The 21,669-nt window shown below is 36.1% G+C and overlaps 1 protein-coding gene across 2 annotated transcripts; it reads left to right on the top strand.

The window, feature by feature from the left end:
- Positions 1-16,983: 16,983 nt before the first annotated feature.
- On the top strand, positions 16,984-19,718 carry LOC143599980 (uncharacterized). Of its 2 annotated transcripts, XM_077077795.1 has the most exons (7): positions 16,984-17,132; positions 17,218-17,239; positions 17,787-17,925; positions 18,011-18,106; positions 18,203-18,327; positions 18,421-18,439; positions 19,330-19,718. In XM_077077795.1, exons 1-7 carry the CDS (start codon positions 17,030-17,032, stop codon positions 19,561-19,563), a joined length of 738 nt encoding a protein of 245 aa, XP_076933910.1. In that variant the 5' UTR covers positions 16,984-17,029; the 3' UTR covers positions 19,564-19,718. The 2 variants fall into 2 exon arrangements, with proteins under 2 accessions (XP_076933910.1, XP_076933911.1); XM_077077796.1 differs by lacking the exon at positions 18,421-18,439 and having other exon boundaries at positions 18,203-18,346; positions 19,330-19,427.
- Positions 19,719-21,669: the final 1,951 nt, after the last annotated feature.

Below are 21,669 nucleotides of genomic sequence, written 5' to 3'. Positions count from 1 at the left end.
AACCGAACTAAGGTTCATCACGACCTAGGTAGTTTATGGAGTCTTAGCCTAGCATCATAAAGTTTAAATCAAACAAAACAAATAAAACTGAAAACATGGTGAAAATCTAAAGAACGAAAGATTAAAGGCGATAAAACCCGTAATCTCCAAACGTGAACGTGTAACTCTTCACCGACTGTCCTCTTGCCTTCAAAATTACCACGAAACTCGAAAATATTCTCTCAAGTACTCCAAATTCGTCTGGTGGCTTCAGGTTATGTTCAGGTTTAAGTTAAAGATGTTTAAATACTTAAAACATGGCCCAACATGAAGCAAAAACAAAATAAAACCCATCAGATACTAGTAGGCGCCGCGCGACCAGGATGTGGAAACATGGCTGCGCGGCGCGGCGTGTCCCACCAAGAGGGCCGGTTAGACCGGCCCGGTCTGATCAGTTAAATGTTCTGGTTCCTTCCTGACGCGTTCCGGATATCCATTTTGGCTCTTTTTAACTTGTTTTTCGCCATTTTTTATCACGATCAACTCCCGGAACCTACGAAACATAAAAGTGTTAGTAGTATACAAATCTCGACTAAAAACGAACAAAAATTATTAAAATATTAAATAAAATTTACACGGGATACATAAAAATTTAGCATTATATCAAATATCCCCACACTTATTCTTTTTTTGTCCCTGAAAAAGTTTGATGCAGTTGGATCAGAATCGGAAAATACAGTCTTAAAAACATTTATGTGCACAAAACAGTCAATTAAATATTAACTAAATTAAACAAGTAATAAAAACTAAACCTAAGACTCAACTAAACAAAACACCGGCAAGTGAACCGGTCAATTGTACTAAAGCTAAGTAAGTCCGGAATATCGAACCTACATGACTCTATAAATTACGTAAATTAACTAATTAGACTCGACTTACGAGACGACTATTTATTATTAATGTTTTAAGGGGGTTTTTAAACTAATAGGAGGGGCTACGAGATTTTGCTTGTTATTTGCTACTTAATCATCTTAGATATCTTTCTTGAACTCCAAGTAACGCATAGAAACTTCTAGACCTTCTTTTCCTTGACTTTCAAACCACCATCTACATGCAAACAAATCAAAACACTAAGTGGAATAATCATGTAATCATTAACGAGCAAAACGAACTTAAACTTCTTATGAGATGATAGAAAGAATTAGATTTAACCTTCAAGACACCAAACGATATAAAACATGATAACTATAAATAACTTGACTCAAAACCTTAAATAATAAAAGACTAACAAAACACGAACTAAACCAAACTCAAAACATTAAATAACCATAACTTTACGAGGGATTCGAGATGTATAAATAGACGTATATCAAACATATAGGTTAATTTTTAAAGCTCAGAAAAACGCAAAAACCGCGATCACCGATATTGTTGTCCACTTAAACCCATGCCTTAATCTTTACCGGGACAAATAAGATCCAGTAATAATATTACTCAGTGGTTTACACAATTAAGAACCGCTTATTTTCCGCTTTTACTGGACCAGACCACCCCAACTTGACTTAAACCTCAAAATTAGCAGATTTAAAATTTTTTGTTGCTCTATTTTTCCACGAATAGTTAAGACGATCAAGGGTATTGTTTATCCACCTAAATTTAAGCATCAAAGCCTATCAAGCAGCTATTAGATATGATTAAGGTACAATTAATTTATAGCTAGTGTTCCCCACAACATGACATACCCCCGTTATCAAGCAATATACCGAACCATTACCATAGGTGAGTATGCAAAATTTCATATGTAGGGCTTACATGTAGCGTGTCCCTTGTGTTCCGTTTTTTAATGGTAATGAGACGCGAGCAAGGGGATCCCACATAGCTAACAGCGTGGATGATCAAATCTGTAATGCATTTGTACTTTTGTACCTTTTGTGATCATGTTTAAAGACTTATGTGGTAGAAATCTGCGGGTTTGCTCTTTTTTAGCTTTATTTTAAATATTCATAACCCCATTTGGAATTGTGAATATCTAGATGAATAGACTGCATACAGACCCATGGTCTCCGGACCCGGGGCATTCCATCAATACAAGATTTAAGGTTATAAAACCATACGCCAATGATGTGTAAAACACTAAAACTAGCAGTTTAAGATTTATATCACAGGCTACACGACATACTCTAACGTTAAACCTACCCAAGCATCATATGATAACGTATTCACTTTTCATACCAAGTATTAAGGCTTGAGTATGGCCCGACCTTTCATTACCTATTTTCCACGGACAAAACGCTTTACCCACAAGAGATTTCCGACCCATTTTATCAAATTGCCCTTTCATTTTCAAGGCTGACCCTACCGACACATCCCAAGTTAAGTGCGATTTCTTTTATTTATCACATATTATTAGCAGTTTGAAAAACCAATTTCTGACAAATATCATCATCTCCCACTTTCACGCAAAAAAAAAGATTCAAGGGACATTTTTAAAACATTTTTCAATTTTTTTAACTCTTAAAATCTCAAGTACAAAAACGAATACAAAACTAAAATTAGTTGAAACACTTGTGTCCCATTCCCACACTTAAAATTTGCACTGTCCTCAATGCGGGCATGGGAAACACGACTCGAAAAATTAAAACAAAAGCTAAAAATTATAAAAATAAAAACCAAAAACCTAAAAAGATAAAACAAAAACATAAAAATAAAAATAAAAACATAAAAACAAAGTACAATGGAAAAGACTTAGTTGATAATATGCGAGACTGTCAATGTGTTAGTTTATTTCCATGGGTGCTCTACTCACCGACCGCTCAACATGAATTGGTAACTCATTCTCTCTTTCTGAGTGGCCACGGCCACTCCTCTCGACAAACCTAAGTAACATAAAAAACAATATCTAAAAAATAAAGGTTACTTATAAGTTTTTCAGCATCCACCAACTTCCAACTCGCCAACCCAACCAAATAGTCTAAAATAATATCAGTACAGACCAAATAAAAATAAAAACATCATAAAAAAATGAAAACGTCCTAAAAGATATAAACTCCCATGCCGGCTTTTCAACCCAAACTTAATCCTCGTCCTCTTCCTCCTCCGACTCCTGCTCATAATAGGGGAATGGCTCTGCATTATCAAATTCCGGATGACCCGGACTGTAAATCGGTGCTCTATAACCATACCCCAAACCACCTGGGGCAATCGACCTGCTCGGACCCGCAACATCCGGCTGTCGGTGAGAGGCAGGCAAACCAATCCTTACTCAGTCATCAAAAACCTCATATGCTCATCTTGTCTTTGCTGATTCGCCATTATCATCCGTTGCTGTTCTTGCATCATTTGTATCAACTCATCCCGCTGCTCAGTCACATACCCCCTAATCTGATCAAAACTGGACTCCATCCGGTCAAACAATGAGTCCACAGTAATAGTCTCGGGGCGAGGCTCTCTGACCGGAAACTGAACACCCGGTCTCTCGGATCTGTGTAGTGGCCATTGATGACGTGTCGATAGACCGGCTCGCATAGCAGCAGCAGCCTCGGTGTTCGGCGGTGGATGAATTTGTGGGCCCAACTTAACATCCTCCCACGCTAACGGGTCACTCATCTTAAAAATAACCGCCTTTCTCAAATCCTTGACTCCCATAAACTCTCTTCCGGGTCCCAGTCTCATGTATTTCGGTTTAAACTTCTCAAGCACACCCAATTTTCGAGCAATAACTGTGATGTATGAGCCCATGTCAAGCTTTGACCTATTTTTGGTTCCACCACGTGTCGTCCGATGGAAAGAACATGCCAAAAGACTCGCGTAATTAATCGGGGCCTTCTCTACCATCGCCAATAAACAAAAAATATCCATCCAATTTACTTTGTTATCGCCCGAACCACGGCCAATCAATGTGTTTACCAAAATCCTATGAATAAAACGAAGCACCGGATCCTGAATATCTGAGCTCAACATCGATCCCAAGAAGGAACATATAGCAATCTTATTCCAAAACGCAGCCAATTCTTCCTAACCAAAACTCACCTCTTGCTTACTCGTGAACGCACCCTGAATACTCGTCAGAAAACCCGGCTCTTTCACCTCATCCTCCGTATGAAACCCGCTTACTACCGCAAACTCCGCGATAGTCATATCGTACAATTTTCTTCCCAATGCAAACGAGACCCTATCCGATTGATTAAAATTACCATCTTTATATTAAAACGTGCTTAAAAATTCTAATGTCTGCTCGTGGTATTGCGGTTCGTTAAGACATAGCATAGCCATAAACTTCGAGCCCAATAACTCCTCCACGCTCCCTTTTTGACCAATTATATTCAATAAATCCCAATCTTTAGTCTTAAAAATGAGAAGATCCGAATTGATGAGCTTACACAATCGACCATATTCTTGTGAATTATCCTTGAACTTAAGCAATGACCTATCCATAAGGTTTGGAGCTCTTCTACTTGCCACAATCGACCCATCTTGGTATTCAATCACACGAGTGCTCGGCTCTATAAAAATAACCAGGTCCGGCTCGCCTTGCGGTCGCGGTGCCGGGCCTCTTTTGCGTTTTCCCGCCTCTTTCGACATCCTAAAAACAATAAACAAGCAAACAAACATGGGAGTAAGTAAATAAACTAAAAAGAATAAAACAAAATATTTTTAAATTTTCGGATTTTAATTTTTTTTATATATATAAAAACTGAAAATATATTAAATTTGGAAATCCGGGTTACAAAATAATTCAAATCGACTCGTTTAAATGAAAATTGAGTAAGTGCGAGCGGTTTATATTTTTACTAAAAAGCTAACGGAAAACCAACATTTTTAAGACTTTACTAGTTTATAAACCCAAAAACATTCATACCGACTCAACAAACATTACCTTTTCCCGGCACTTTAATTGACCCAATTAAACCCAAGTGCCAACAATCCGAAAAATTGAGTCGAAAACGAGCGAAAAACCATACTTTGGTAAAATATATATTGCATAAAAAATATTTTCCGTCTCGTTTTAACCACTAAAAACATCAAAGTCCAACATCCCAAACTACATCCCAAAACTTAATACATTCGGTATAATCCCAAACCGACCCAACCGCAACCGCGAAAAATAAATTTTCAACATATTCCAACCCAACCAACCGCACCCAACAACTCAAATAAACTACCAAACCATACCAAACCGCACCCAAAAACCAACTTATACAACTCACTTGAGCAAAACCTGACAACAAAGTTAGTAAAACTAAAGCTAAAACTAACATTAGAATACACAAAGAGTACAAAAATTATAAGAAATCATATCTTGGAGTAGTGTAAAACCCGGATGAACTTGCAAAAATTAAGAACTAAAGTGTGTGAAAGTGAGATGACTTAGTGAAGATTCGATTAAAATTGATGGTGGGTTATGATATTAGGGTGATAGGAAGGTGATTGTGAGGTTTAATTTGAAGAATAATGGTGAAAAAATGGTGGATTTGGTGAAGGGGATGAATGAATCTCGGGTTAGGGTTGAAAGAGAGAGGGGTTTTGAAAAAAAAATGATGAGATTTGATATAATATGGTAGTGGGTCAAAAAATTTATGGATATCACCCAAGGCGCCGCGCGACCAGGGTTGAGGGCCTGGCCGCGCGGCGCGACGCTCTATATGGTGAATTTTGGTCCGCGCTGCAAGGAGGGGAAAGAAGAAGCCGGTCGCGCGCGCGACGGGCACTTTTGGCAGAATGTTTTTGACGTTTTTTGAAGCCTTTTTGCCTTAGAAATTTTTTTTGGAAATTGCCAATCCTATGTTATGCCCATTTTATGTTATTTTGATGTGTAAAACTTACCTGGCATCCTTTGAATCCTCGTAAAACCTCTTGTATTGACGGTGATGATTCCTTGAAACGACTCGACGATGCAACGAAACTACAAAAACTAAAGTTAGTGACCCAAAGAAATGAAAATAAAATAAAGAAATTATACAAACTCTACATTTGAGTTTTCACTCAAGAACCCCGTTGATGATTTAGTTCGATGGATCGAGGGGAGTATCCTCCACCTCGATTGAATCCTCCGGCCCTCCAAGATAATGCTTTAAACGATGGTCATTCACTTTCCACGAAGTTCCATTGTCTGGATTCTCTAACTCCACCGCTCCATACGGAATACTTCCTTCACCAAATAAGGTCCCGTCCACTTAGATCTCAACTTACCTGCAAATAACTTCAAACGAGAATTAAATAATAATACTTTATCACCTTTTTTGAAGTCTTTACCTCCCTTTAAACGTCGATCGTGCAACACTTTTGTCTTTTCCTTGATATCCAATGATCGAGAATACGCCGCATCACGAAGTTCCTCTAACTCATGAATTTGAAAATACCTCTTCCTTGCGGCCTCAGTAAGATCAACATTTACCGTTTTCAACGCCAAAAACGCCCAAGGCTCTAACTCAACGGGAAGATGACATGTTTTACCGTAAACTAACATAAATGGTGTAGTACCCAACGGTGTCTTGTACGCGATTCTGAATGCCCATAGCGCGCCAACAAACTTCTCTGACCAATATTTCCAATTTATTCCCACCGATTTTCCAAAATTCTCTTCACCCCTCTATTAGCATTCTCGACTTGACCATTCGTTTGAAGATGGAAAGCGGTAAACCCGGGTTCCCACCTGCCACGCGGGTGACCCGGGTTTGATCCCCGGCAACGGCGCCAAAAACTTGATGTGCTAAAAGTAGTCAAATAATTATTAATTAAAATTATACTAATCTAGACACTAAGTAATACTCTAGACCCTTAAACTACTAATCGGCAAGTGAAACGGTCGACTCTAGTACAACTAAGTAAGTCCGGATATCGAAACCACAAGACTCTTTAAATTACGAAACTAGCAAACAAGACTCAACTACAAGACACAACTATTTATTAATTAAATTTGAGGGGGAATTTTATACTAATTATTTAAAACTCTACATAATAATTAACTAATAATTAAAACTTATTAATGATTAACTAATGATTACTTAAGTTAATTAATTAATTAAACTAAGAATAAACTAATAACCCTAACCCTAATTTATATAATAATAATAAACATAATCATTACCTTAAACTAATTAATTAATTAAACTTAAACCTAATTACTCTAAACTAATAATCAATCAAGAAAACTTAGATTAATTCAGATGATAAAGATAAGTACCAATGCTATAATCCCCAAAGTTACGGTTATTAATTAAATGGAAAACTCAAGTTATGGAACTAGGATAATGAAATAGACCCTTGACAGAAAACCCGAACAAGACCCTTGAACTTCAAGAAGACGCCTATGGATTTCTAACAAGTTTTAAGACTCACCAGGTTTTATGAATTAAACTTCCTTACGGTTATTTAATAACTTATGTCTAAGTATCTTTATGACGATGGCCTATCTTACAGCGCGGAAATCAAAGATAGCAAAGCAGACTCAATTAACTTAATAGACTAAGCTGACAATCAAACCTAGATGGACGCCTTACGAAGAACTAAATCTAGCAATCCTGACCAACAAAGATCTATCAATAGCCTATCACCTTACACCTTTCTAGGCTAGCAGCTCACTTTTATCTATTTAATTGATTTTATTATTTCTATGATTTTAATCGATATTAATCACAAATTAGTCAGGAACACACAGTAAATAACCTAATAAAACCCTATCCTATGAAACAATCAGCAAAGGCAATGTGAAACAATAATCCAAGTAAACAAAACCAAGCATTCAAACGCATCAATTAAATCAAACTCAACAATTTACATAGAACATAAAGTCCATAACGAAAATAAATCCAAACAAAATCAAACCGAACTAAGGTTCATCACGACCTAGGTAGTTTATGGAGTTTTAGCCTACCATCATAAAGTCTAAATCAAACAAAACAAATAAAACTGAAAACATGGTGAAAATGTAAAGAACGAAAAGGCGATAAAACCCGTAATCTCCAAACGTGAACATGTAACTCTTCACCGGCTGTCCTCTTGCCTTCAAAATCACCACGAAACTCGAAAATATGTTCTCAAGAACTCCAAATTCGTCTGGTGGCTTTTGATTATGTTCAGGTTTAAGTTAAAGATGTTTAAATACCCAAAACAAGGCCCAACATGAAGCAAAAACGATATAAAACCCATCAGATACTGGTAGGTGCCGCGCGACCAGGATATGGAAACCTGGCCGCGCGGCGCAGTGTGTTTCACCAAGAGGGCTGGTCAGACTGGCCCGGTCTGATCGGTTAAATGTTCTGGTTCCTTCCTGACGTGTTTCGGATCTCTGTTTTGGCTCTTTTTAACCTGTTTTCGCCCTTTTTGATCATGATTAACTCCCGGAACCTACGAAACATAAAAGTGTTAGTAGTATACAAATCTCGACTAAAAACGAACAAAAACTATTAACATATTTAATAAAATACACGGGAAACATAAACATTTAGCATTATATTAGTGTGCAAACTGAAGAAGCCCATTTATGGACTCAAACAAGCATCTTGCATCTGGAATCTTCATTTTGATGAGAAAATCAAAGAGTTTGGTTTTATCAAAAATGAAGATGATCCTTGTGTTTATAGAAAGGCTAGTGGGATCACTATCTGTATGTGGATGATATACTAATAATTGGAAACAACATTCCTATGCTTAAGGAAGTTAAGCACTGGTTGGGATCTTGTTTTGCAATGAAAAATCATGGTGAAGATGCTTATGTTTAGGGATCAAGATCTACCAAGATAGGTCTAAGCAGCTTCTAGGGCTAACTCAAAGTACATACATAGACAAGGTAATAACACGTTTCTTAATGGATAAATCCAAGAAAGGAGGTGTTCCCATTACCAAAGGAACCGTGTTAAAAAAATCGCAATCTTTAGCAACGAACATTGAAACTAAGCACATGCAAGCAATTTATATGATTTAGCGATTGGTTCTATCATGTACGCTATGTTATGCACTAGACTTGGTGTGTCGTATGCTTTAAGAATTACTAATCGTTTTTAGCAAACTCCTGGCGTTGCCCATTAGACTGTAGTAAACAACATTCTAAAGTACCTGAAAAGAACCAATGATATATTCATAGTGTTTGTAGGAGTGGAAGAAGAGCTCATTGTAAAGTGTTACATTGATGCTAGCTTCCAAACTGACCAGGATGATTCTCGCTCACAATCAGGATCATATTCACTCTTAATGGAGGAGGTATTTACTTGAAAATCTCCAAGCAGAATATGGTGGCAGATTCTACCACCGAATCTGAATACATAGCTGCATCAGATGCTGCTAAGGAAGCTGCTTGGATGAAGAAGTTCATCCCTGACCTCGATGTTGTTCCAAGTATTCATAAACCAATCGAGGTGTTCTGTGATAACACATGGGTTATTGCTCAGGCCAAAGAGCCCAGATCTCATCATAGAGCCAAACATATTCTAAGCAAGTTCCACCTTATACGGGAAATAAGGAGACGTCATAATTAGCAAAGTGGACACATATCAAAACCTAGCAGACCCATTCACTAAGCCGATGACTCAAAACTAGTATGACCAACCTAGAGATGCTATCAGCCGTAGATTAGCTAGTCATTTGTTATGATTTAATATTTGGATGAATGAACATTTAAACAGTTATACTTTTGAGTTCACTTTTGATTTAATGGTTAAATGAAAATGTTGAATATTATAATTGTGTTCAATATTAATACTATTAATCCATGAATACTGTATTCTAAATTATCCATAGTCGGTCAGACTTGTTCCTACTTTGGACTTACGGAGTTGACTTCCAAACTCATATACCTCATTATGAATGACGTTGGATGTAACTCGCATCAAATCATCTTCATTGATCTTAGTCATAAGATGTTTTGATACCAAAATACTCATTTTGTATCCTTAAACCTGAGATACATTTAGAACTTTCGTTTACTAGAGGTTATTCATTGATCAGTGTCAACTGTTGTCGCGTAATTGCCGGTTATAGTGGCACTGGTTGGGAATATCCTGAAGTTCAGTGGGAGTTGTATGTAATCAAGAAGGGATTATGTACTCTTACATGATACATAACAGTTAGACACCGTGGCCCCCTCATTGATTCAAACAGGTGAAGTGTGAGGCCTCACCCAAACTTACTGTGTTTGATTGGACCACATTGATTCTATATCGACAGCAATAATGATTAAACGCCATAATTTGTTGGGGGTAGCCATGTGTAGCTAGAGCACCACTTGTTATCAGTGTTAGTAACTTAACCAGAAACCGTCCAAATGGGAAACTGTTGGATATTGTGGACCGGTTCGATTAAGTCAACATGGCCGACCGAGTTATGACCGGTGAGAGTTAAACCTAGGTAACGAGCATAAAATCCACTTAAGTTTGTTAACTAGTATTGATTAAAAATAATAACAAGATGGTATTATTTAGAGACCGGGCAAGATATGGGTTTGGTGGCCTGGTTTATAACCAGTTAACCTAATAAGAGTTTTTGTAAGGCCCCGTTACCGGTGCCCTTCTTTGGATGTTGGATTTACTCATAAACACAGTTCTAAACATCATAGTTAAATAAAAATTTCGCGAAATATTAAATCTTTCATAAAACATTACATCATAATTCACAACTTGTCTAAAACAACATTTTGTCTTACAAATTTAGAAACATTAAACATAAAACATAACAATCTTCCACGAGATGCCAGTCTCTTCCTTTTCATGCCATGTGCCCACGTCAAGCGAGCTGCCTCATCCTACTCACCTAAGTGCATACTAAAAGTCAGCTACACTGAGTGAGTTCTAGTTAATGAGGTAACATACAATAAATTCACATGTTTATATATACGCATCCGTAGATATATATTACATAACCTGCTTGCCTTTTTTTCATACATATATTATCATATACTTTCTTTCTTTCATTCTTTTCTTTTCTTTCACACTTTTATATTAAACCTTACTTTACATAATTCTACGTTTTAAAGAGCATTATGCCCTACCGCCTCGAGTATTATTAGGGCTCGGGTCCCTTTCTGCCTCGAGTATTATTAGGGCTCTGTTCTCTTTCTGCCTCGAGTATTATTATGGCCTGGTTCCCTTTCATCCATACAACCATACATGTCTTTATATTCATAATCATAACTTTCATACCTACATACATCACTCATACATTATAAATAACAATCATATCTTTAAACTACCACCTGGCGGTACATGCAATATCTGAAGATCGTTCACGCACCATCAAGCATTCATTCATACATAATCATAAAAGGCATACACTTACCACTTAAGGTAAGTGTATTAACTAATCACATCGAGTATGCACACAGCCCCAAAAACATAACAAGGAATGGGGCTAGAAACTCACCTGGATCCTGTTTCGTTCTCCGTTAATCATTAATCCTTTCCTTAACTGAGCTCGGCTGACTGTACATTAATTGCATATATCAATATATACCCATTCATATTTCAGCCAAATTGGCTAAGTTTGGTCTATTCTAATGTTTTTTTTTAGAATATTTTATACTTAAACCCAAATGTATTTGAATACAAGGTATTCAATTATTTTAGTATTCTTTCTTTGGTATTCTTTTCTTTTGTAATAGTCTTTCCATGCCTACTGTCATATCTATCTATATAGTGCTCGCGTTACTCAACTCCTTTGAATACATGTATAAGGTATTTGAATCACATTAGATCGGGTTGTATATATGCATGTGTATTCGAGTAAGCCACATGTGTCCGGTCATGCAATGTAATCAAACCCTTTGATTGTATTTGAACCATTAATGTAACCGAATACCTCCTTGTATCCAAGACACACTTGTATTCGAATAAGTCTAGTGTAATCGAGTCCTAACATGTAATCGAGTATAGCTTGTAATCGATTAGACATTGTATGCGAACAAGTCCCTTGTAATTGATCACATTGTAATCAAGTCACATTGTAATCGAGTCTCATTGTAATCGAGTCTCATTGTAATCGAGTCTCGTTGTAATAGAGTCTCATTGTAATCGAGTTGAGGGTTGTATTCGAGTTCCATTTGATGTATTCGAGTCAGGCATATGTATGCGAGCTATATACATGTATTCGAGTACCCCATGTAATCGAATAAAGAATATGTATGCGAGTATGAGTTGTAATCGAATGAGCTGTAGACCACATGCATTCGAATGAGCTGAAGGCTACGGGTTTGGTCTTTAAATAATCATTTTCATTTCTTTAACCGTTTTCGGCCAAATCTTGACCCGTGTAACCATAAAGCTTGAACCTTTATGGTAAAGCGTTCAAAAAACTAGATCTAGGGTTTCTTTAGGAGCCGTTCATAACCATAAGTTCGTTAAGTCCATTTTAATCACCAAGTTTGCAACTTTATGATTTATTTAGACCCAATCTACTCTAGGTTTAAGTTTCACGTCCAACCGTTCATAAAAGCGTAATCTTTAAGATCAAGAACATACATTTATACGGTTATAAAATCACGGCTTGCTTTGGTTATGACAAAAATCTTGTATCTTGCTTAAGTATCCAAGATCTAACAAGGTATAGCTCGTTTTTGACCTTGAATCCTTCCTCTCAAGCTCGCGGTCGTGAGGGTGTTTATGTATGTAAGGCCCCGTTACCGTTGCCCTACTTTGGACGTTGGATTTACTCATAAACATAGTTCTAAATATCAGAGTTATTAAAAACATTACGCGGAACATAAAAACTTTCATAAACATTACATATTACTCCATAACTTTGTCTTAAAAACATATTGACTTTCAAAATTTAAAACATAATTTAATAAACGTCTTGAGTCTTCAGATGCCAGTCTCTTATTCATTGCCACATTTCCCATCAAGCGAGCTGCTTCATTCTACTCACCAACGTGCATATTAAAAGTCAGCTACGCTGAGTGAGTTCTAGTTAATCGTACAACATACAATACATTCATTACTACATACTTTCTTACATACTTCATATTCTCATACTTCATTCATAGTATATATATATATATATATATATATATACTTACCTTCATACTTTATTCAAATTTCTACTTTACATTATTCTATTCTGCCTCGGATATTATTAGGGTCTGATCCCTTTTTCTGCCTCGGATATTATTAGGGTTCGGTCCCTTATTCTGCCTTGAGTATTATTAGGGCTCAGTCTCTTTTCTGCCTCGAGATTATAAAGGGCTCGGTGACTTTTTGGCCTTGAGTATTATTAGGGCTCAGTTCCTTTCTTCTGTACCTGCCTATCCCTTGCATTCATTCATAACATACGTACATATCATTCATACATTATACACAACATTACATCCATAATCATAACCTAAGAATACGTGCAATATCCGAAGATCGTTCACGTGCAGACAAGCAATCAATCATACCTTTCACATAATTCACATAGGGCATACACTTATCACTTAGGATAAGTGTATTAACAAATCACATTGAGTATGCACACAGCCCCGAAAACATAACAAGGAATGGGGCTAGAAACTCTCTTGGATGCGGTTACATTCATTGTTTATGGTTATTCCTTTCTTGATCTGTGCACGACTAACTATATAATAATTACACGTATTAATTTAACCATCATTACCCATATCACGTTTCTAGTTTAATTATTACCCTCAACGAACGGGGGTCCGGGGGCAGCGCCCCTGGCAGAGGGGTTCTAGGGGCGGCAGCCCCTAGCGGGGTCCAAGGGACAGAGCCCCTGGCTGGGGTTAAGTTAAAAAGTTATTTTCATTAGGATTTTCCATTAAGGTAAAAAGTTATTTTCATTATTTTCATTAACTGTCTTAACACATTTTCCATTAGGATTTTAAATTATTATTTAATTCGTTTGCTTAAAAAGTTCGAGGGCTTTTTTGTAATTAAGCCATTCTTTTCTAAGTCCAGGGACCATTCTGTCATTTTATTAAACTTCTAGTTCGTTACCCAGTTCTTAACGAATTGGGTTCATAGCGAATGAACCCATTCGTTACTTCATAAAGAATCTGTCTTCATGACGAATCGGATCTTATAACGAACTGGCCCTTATAACGAATCTGGACTTATTCGTTTGGTCTGTTTAACGAATTGAACTTCATAGATAATTGAACCCTTATAACGAACTGGCATCTATAATGAACTGCTTAACGAATTGGTCAACGAATTACTTAACGAACAGAACTAGTTCGTTATTCTTCCTTAACGAATTAACATAACGAATTACCGCTAATTCGTTATTTCTCCGCTAACGAATTAGGGTTAGGTCAGAATGTCAAAACATTCTCTGACATCCTCGTACACACTTTTCCAGCGCCGCCTTTCCAGAAAACCGCGATTTCACCAGAAAAACAAGATATCACTCGTTTTCCACAGATTTTCGTCCCGTTCGATCCAGATCTGAGCTAGGGCGACCTCTAAGCTCATCTTTTGTTCGGTTTACACCCAACTCCACCCGGTTCTCATGACTTTAACGGTTTAACGGTGTCGGCTCGTTGTTTCGCGACTAAATCTAATAGGTTTAGGTCCATACAACATCATATCATCATTACCTCGAGTCGGGATCGATTCTTCCTTCTTGGTTCGCTAGAGAAAAGAGAAAACTAGAGAGATCTTAAGTGTGTATTTTTGGTGGTGTATGAAATATATGTAAATGAATGGATTAAGGGTTAATTATTGTATATATATGATGGGTCATGGGTTTAAGCCCATGGTCTTTATCTCTTTCCTTTTTAACCCAAGTCCATAACTCACATCTATTTATCCACCACAAGCCCAACTCATATTTTATTTATCTAAACTGATAAACGACACACTATTAAATAAACGAAATTTATTTTATTCTTCTTATCAAAATCGGGATGTTACAATGTATGTGTGTGTTTTGAGTGTGTAGAGAATAAGATGGAGAGAAATGAGGGTTTTAAAGAGGTTTAAGGGAGTATTTATACTCACTTAAGCCAATGGACCTAAGGCCTATCTCATCCCTTATTCTATCTTTCCCCACTCAAGTTCATACTCCTTATTATATTTAATCTTAATTAAATATTAACACACGTTTCACAAACACAAATTTCCTTTATTTATTATTATAAAATTTAGGATGTTACAGTTTAAAATAAGAAATACCCTAGCCACCAAAAGGCTCTCAACCATCTCACCCTACTCCACCGCCGCCGGCCACCCTACCCGTTGGAAACATGCAGCCGCCACCGCCGCTACAGTGCCCCGCCAACGCTGTCTTGTGCCTCCACCATTGTCCGCTGATGTCCAGCCACCGCGCCTCCATCATCCCCGCTGACCATCGCTGCTACCGGTTGCCTCCAAGCACCGCCAACACCGGGTCTTGTTCGTATTGTCACCTAGCGAAGCTTGTTATCCCTCGGTCTCTCAACCGGCTAATAATTGACCGAGGTAAGATTAAATATTGTCGTTTGGATTTATATTTAAATTTTTTGTCTTGTTTTTTACTCGTATTGTTTGTAACCAGATCCTGTGAGGTTCCACTAAAGTGATGATTACTCGTTTTTATTTATTCCACTACGTTGATAATAATTAATGAGATTAATAATTATGAAACTTATAAAAAAACCAGGTTTAATCGTTAAACCGTTGACTAATCACAACTGGAGCCCAACAGTGGTATGAATGAACAAAAAGTGAGCAGGTGAGTAGGGGCACACGTGGATAAATTGTGAACTGTTTAGCGGATTACAAAGTATGCTTTAAGAGATTCTACATTCTGCTTTAATCAATATACATCTAGCTAAAGTGGTTTTACACTCACAAACACAAGATGCCTTTTAAATATAACTAGTATTTTTCTCCTGCCTGCGTTGCGGGTGACAACGTCCGATCAAGAAATTTGCTTAGTCGCGCTATGCAGGGGTATTCTTACATCTATAAAATTCCCGTCACAACTATTTTTTTCTATTTTTTAAAATTAAAATATTAAAAAATTTAAATTTAATTTAATAAAGATGATATAATTACATTAAGATAGCCACAAATTACATAAAATTACAATAAAATATAGTTTTGAATTAAATAAAAACAATCCACCACTATTATTTTATTATTCCAAGTTTATATACGATTTAAGTCTCAAAATTTGATTATATACATCCAAAACTATAGTCATAAGTAACTAACATTAACCAATATGTAATAAAATAATATTATTTGTTATGAATAGTAAAAGGATGTGAGATAACTAACATTTACAAATTAACGTAATGTGAACATTTTATTAATTAAATGTGTAAACATGTTATTGTTAAGTGTTATTCTTCTAGATATGTTATATATGTACTACCACACTTTTTATATTCCCATGTCCCTTAGGCAATGTGTCATCGGGCGTCAATGAAGGGGCTCAGACACTAGCACACACACCAGGCACAGGGTGGAGGTGCAATACAAGTAGCGAGTACTAGGGCTTGTTTGGTTTTTTTGTATCTTTTATTTTTTAATTATTAATTTTATATAACCAATCATTTCACTCCATCTCATCATCTCACAATCACATTTCACAGTACCATAATATGTTATTTTAGATATCAAATGTGAAAGCCAACGGCCAATGTGATAAATGAACTCACATATCACATTTCACATCTCCCATAAATACTTACAGGTGTCTCGCCAATTTCCTGATGCGTAACTTTACTATTTATAAGAAAAAAAATGGGTTAATGAAGATTTCATTAACTAACTTTTATTCATTTAAACAATGGGGCTGTTGTTTATTGGCAATGCAAAACCTTTAATAAATTTGGGTTTGAGATGAGATGTCTTGGGTTAATGTTTCACATTCGACATTGATTAAAGAAATTCACCGTTCAAAACAATAATAAAAAACTTTTCTCTTTTTAAATTGACCAATTGATGTCTTGAATTAAGTATAAATAGAAAAGTAGACAAAAGCCCGCCAGATTTGATGCTTCTGGAAATTTTGAAGTCTTAAAAGTCTTAAATTTTGTGCTACTTTTCTAAAACATTTATTTGTTTACAAACTTTTATTTCAACATATTATTGTCTTCTTCAAGCTTCCATATTCATTCCTAACTTGTTCAAACTCAATGGCTGCTTCTCAAGAGTATCTGGACAAGATGAAGGTTCGTCAGAACTACCAAAATGTCTGGCACACTGATCTCTTGAGCACCATCACTGCTGATGCTCCTTGTAACTTCACTTTCATCACAATGTTCCAACTTTTTATTTATTTGTTTCTTTTCTTCCCTAACATGCTTCTGTGTTTCATTTGCAGATTGCTGCTTTTCGTTATTCTGGTAATCTATGAATTATGATCCTTTCCAGCTCAGCTCGCGTGTCTTGTTTTCAAGCTCGGGCTTGGCTCTTATTATTTCTAAACTAAGTTATAACTTTTTAATTATTTTTTTTAATATTGAGAAAAACCGTAAACGAGTCTAAGGTGGCTCTAGCTCGTGTAGTACCTTAGACGAGCTAAAGCTTGGCTTGAGCTCGGTTTCGCAGTGTGAAATTAATTCATAGAGGTCCAAAAGAGGTACAACTTGAAAATAGAAGGCTCATTAAGGCTTGACGGGCCTAAACAAGTTTCCCATACAAGGCCCAACCCGGGCTCGATAACTAAACAAGCTTATTTGAGGCTCGGGTTCGGCTTGAGATCGAAAAAGCTAAATTAGTTTCAAGCTTTTTATCAATCCAATCTTGAGTAGCTCGGCTCGCTTGCAGCTGTATTTAACAAGTTAATAAATAATAATCTAGAATTGCTTACATCAAATTCAGATATTAATTGTGCAAATTGTGGTTTTCTTAATTGGAATTTGGTATTCTATTATTTTGTAAAAATGGCAGTGGACCATGTGTATCATACTTACTTCGAAAGCGAGCTTTGTATAATGACATGTCAAGGTACACTTGTTGTGCTGGATACATGCCCTGCAGTGGCAAGTGTGGTGAAAGTAAATGTCCTGAATTATGCCTCTGCACAGAGGTATGCATATACACAGGCGTGTTCTATACATAATCAATTTCTGAAATATAGAATTGATAACTTTCTTGGATGTTTTAATTATCAGGTGTTTTGTTGCTTCGGGAATTCAGTAGCATCGACTCGCTTTTTATTGCAAGATGAATTCAACATACAAACAACACAATGCGATAACTGCATCATTGTAACAATTTTCTTTGAAATAACCTTTTTTGTGTTTTTCTAATCTTGTAACATTAGTTACTGATCAAGGTTTTTTACTTGACTGCTTATTTTGAAGGGATTCATGTTTTGCCTCCAACAACTCGCGTGTATCTGCTCCATTGTTGCTTGTCTTGTTGGAAATGATGAACTTAGCGACGCATCGCAGGCACTCAATTGCTTAGCCGACTTAGTTTACTGCACGTAAGTTGTTTCACCTCCGGTAATTATAGATTTCTTACCAAAACAAAAAAAATGTGCCTCGTTTAATTCGTTTACCGTATCTTTCTCTTTCAGGGTTTGTGCATGCATGCAGGTACGCTGTGTATGATACAATTTGGGAATTTTAACGAGTAGGGGTGTGCATGGGTCTACGCCTGTAAACATTCAACAAACTGTTCGACAGAAAGTTCGTTTATTTGATAAACAAACGAACACTAACAATATTGTTTGTCCATTTAGTTAAACGAACGAACATGGCCACTTGTCTCCTTCATACATTTATGTTCGTGAACATTCGTTCATTTAAATTCCTTTATGTTCGTTCGTTTATATATTTGTTTAAATTTTTTAGGTCCATTACAATTTAGTGTAGGGTTATGAAATCAAAATACCACCCAATACAGTTTAGTCTAAATTTGTTATTTTTAAGGCCTAACGGATTGATGCTCGCATTTCTTGTTAATGCATGAACATGACCCGTTGGTGTTGGTTCGGTTCGTTTTAAGACCTACATGAGTCTGTTTTGGGCTCAAACCAAAAACTCATTTTTTGAGTTTTTAAAACGGCTCGGTTTCGAAATTTGGGCTCAAACCAAAAACTCATTTTTTGAGTTTTTAAAACGGCTCGGTTTCGAATTTTTCGACTTGGTTTTACCAGTTGGGCTTGAATCCTTTTGGGCCACAAAACAAAATTGGCCCCAAAAAGTTTTTTGCTAATTAATGGTTGATTGTGATTATACATTTGGCCTATATCATTCGGGTTAGACTATTATTAAATTCTTACAATTCACTCAACATTCAAAATTAAAAATGAAAATCCATTAATTCGGTTAGGTGGTTTTACTTACATTCAAAACCAATACCAAAACTTCAATTTTTACGAAAACATAAAACCAAACCCTCTGTTTTGTTTGCATTCAGTTATTTGTGTTTAGGTTTTTTGGTTACGGATCAGTTGTTTTGCTAATACTTTTAAACCCCGCAGACTCAGCACAAAGTTGAGATGGACAAGAGAGACGGAAAGTTTGGACCGCAACCAATGGCAGTGCCACCGGTTCAGCAAATGTCAAGGTTTGATCAGCCATATCCACCCAATGTTGGATATGGGCAACCAGCATATGATGGTTATCCACCAGGATCTCAGCCTCCACAAGCTCAAGGCTACCCACCTGCTGCTTACCCGCCGCCAGGCTATCCTGCTCCAGGTTACCAGAGGTAAATGAATGTCTTTGATGTGTGAATCTTCCATTCTTTATTGGCAGGTCATGCATTTATATTATTGAACTTCTTGATGAGACTAATTGTGTTGGTTTGTTGATTATACATTTGTATATGAAAAAGCTTGTGTATATTCAAAATACTTTTGAGATCTTAGAGTTTTGTTCTTATATAAATAAATAAGTGGTAATTTTGATATTTGAATTTTGTTTGGTGACCCACTGACAAAGACAAAGCATTTAAAACGGATGGGTTTGAAAGGTTTTGGGTTCAAGACTACTTCAGTTCCCATTGACGACACATACAATACAAGTATTTTTCTCTTAAACGAGTGATGGATAATATTTGGTTTTCTTTTTATTAAAAGTAATACCTATTTCTATATTTATACTATATATAATAGAGGAATTAGGGACACACTAAGATACTTTGGTTTTAAGTAAATTACACCATAAAAACAAGCAGGGCCGTCTCCGAGAATTAAAATACCTCGGTCGAGCAAAAATAAAAAGGCACGTATGCCTTAAAGAAAATTTTCTATTCGCTATCGTACATGGATAAAACTTTTATCGACTGGTTGATTATAAGCAGAATCATTCTAACCATGTACTTATCTCATAAACCATTGCAAATAACCATTTATTTCACAACAAAAAACATATGTAATATATATATATATATATATAGGGCTAGTATCAATTAGGAACCCAAATTTAATTAGGAACTCTAGGAACTCCTCTTGACCAATCAAACATTTTTATTCATTTCTTTTAATATTTTTATACTATTACTAAATGATTATGCCAACCAACAATTGTTGTGATTTCAAATAAGAATTTAGGAGGCTTTTTTACCTTTAAGTGGTCCGTTTGATTCACATCAACAACAACTAACTGCCTATCATCAGATACTTCACGAACTTCACCTAGCCCAAACCCTCCTCTCTTAAGCTCATCAGCTTCTCTCTTGCTAAGTTTTTCGAACGTCCAATACTTGATTGGTTGAACTTGACACTCATCATTTAACTTGCATGTCATAGTGTTGACATATAGAAGCTACACATAAACATAACAAAAATAATATCAACAAATTCACATGTGATACCCAAAAATAATGAACTAAAAGTTTAAAATACAACGCATACCGTTAACATGGTTAAAGGACCACAGAAAAATGATTTTGTACTTGCTCTATCCCAATTTTTCTTACACTTCTTCATCAACGATAATCCGTACCTGCACCAGTTAAGGCCTGCAAAATCCGTTTCTTCGTCTACAAAACTCAAAACATGAAGCTTGCACCATCCATTTACATGAATCTGAAACATTGAGTTGCAAAAAAGAACTAAAAAATCTAGCACAAACATTATGCTATCATCATCTGCAGATTCTAGTATGTTGTCAACAATCGTTTTAGTACAAATATTTTCTTTCTCATATCTTCCTTCCCATTTTTTACGTATGCTCGACTTGTCGTTCCCTTTTTTTAGTGACAGTATATCTAAACCAACATTCGGTAAGCCCAAAATAGTATGAATGGCATAACCTTTATTATGTAATATTTTCCAGCAGCAATGGAAATAAGTAAAATTCAAACAAAGTAACTTTCTAACCTTTATTTTGGGCTTGGTTTCCATCAATCCCTTGATTTTGATATATGTAAAATTCAAACAAAATAACTTTCTAACCTTTATTATGATCTACATTTACACCATTCAAAGGTGTAGCAGACCTTTTTCTCCTTTTAGACTCACTCACTACAAACAATTACCAAAAACTTTACACTTCTTAAAACTTAACATACTAACGAAAACGTAACATACCTTGGCTTTGTTTTTGCATACTATCTATCCATGAACGATTATCAATGACAAAGTCTGTACACATAACACAACATGTTGGATTTGAGTCCATAATTTACAAAATCTAAAAATGTGTTACTAATAATAGGGCTAGTATCAATTAGGAACCCAAATTTAATTAAGAACTCTAGGAACTCCTCTTGACCAATCAAACATTTATATTCATTTCTTTTAATATTTTTAAAATGGGGGGGGGGGGGGGGGGTAGTATAGTCTTTTGAAATACTAATAAATATTAACGTATTA

The sequence above is a fragment of the Bidens hawaiensis genome, unplaced genomic scaffold (assembly GCF_021521415.1).
Source record: "Bidens hawaiensis isolate Kalapana, Puna unplaced genomic scaffold, B.hawaiensis_p1.1 tig00053163_1, whole genome shotgun sequence".
NCBI classification, from domain to species: Eukaryota; Viridiplantae; Streptophyta; class Magnoliopsida; order Asterales; family Asteraceae; genus Bidens; species Bidens hawaiensis.
Note: the sequence above shows the minus strand (reverse complement) of the source record. Positions and strands in the feature narration are given on the sequence as shown.

Bases quoted from the DNA above. Each gene is read 5' to 3' on its own strand.
- LOC143599980 (XM_077077795.1), top strand. From the start codon at position 17,030: ATGGCTGCTTCTCAAGAGTATCTGGACAAGATGAAGGTTCGTCAGAAC. The intron at 17,133-17,217 runs GTAACTTCACTT...TTTCATTTGCAG, and splicing joins CATCACTGCTGATGCTCCTT to ATTGCTGCTTTTCGTTATTC. The intron at 18,107-18,202 runs GTAACAATTTTC...CTTATTTTGAAG, and splicing joins AATGCGATAACTGCATCATT to GGATTCATGTTTTGCCTCCA.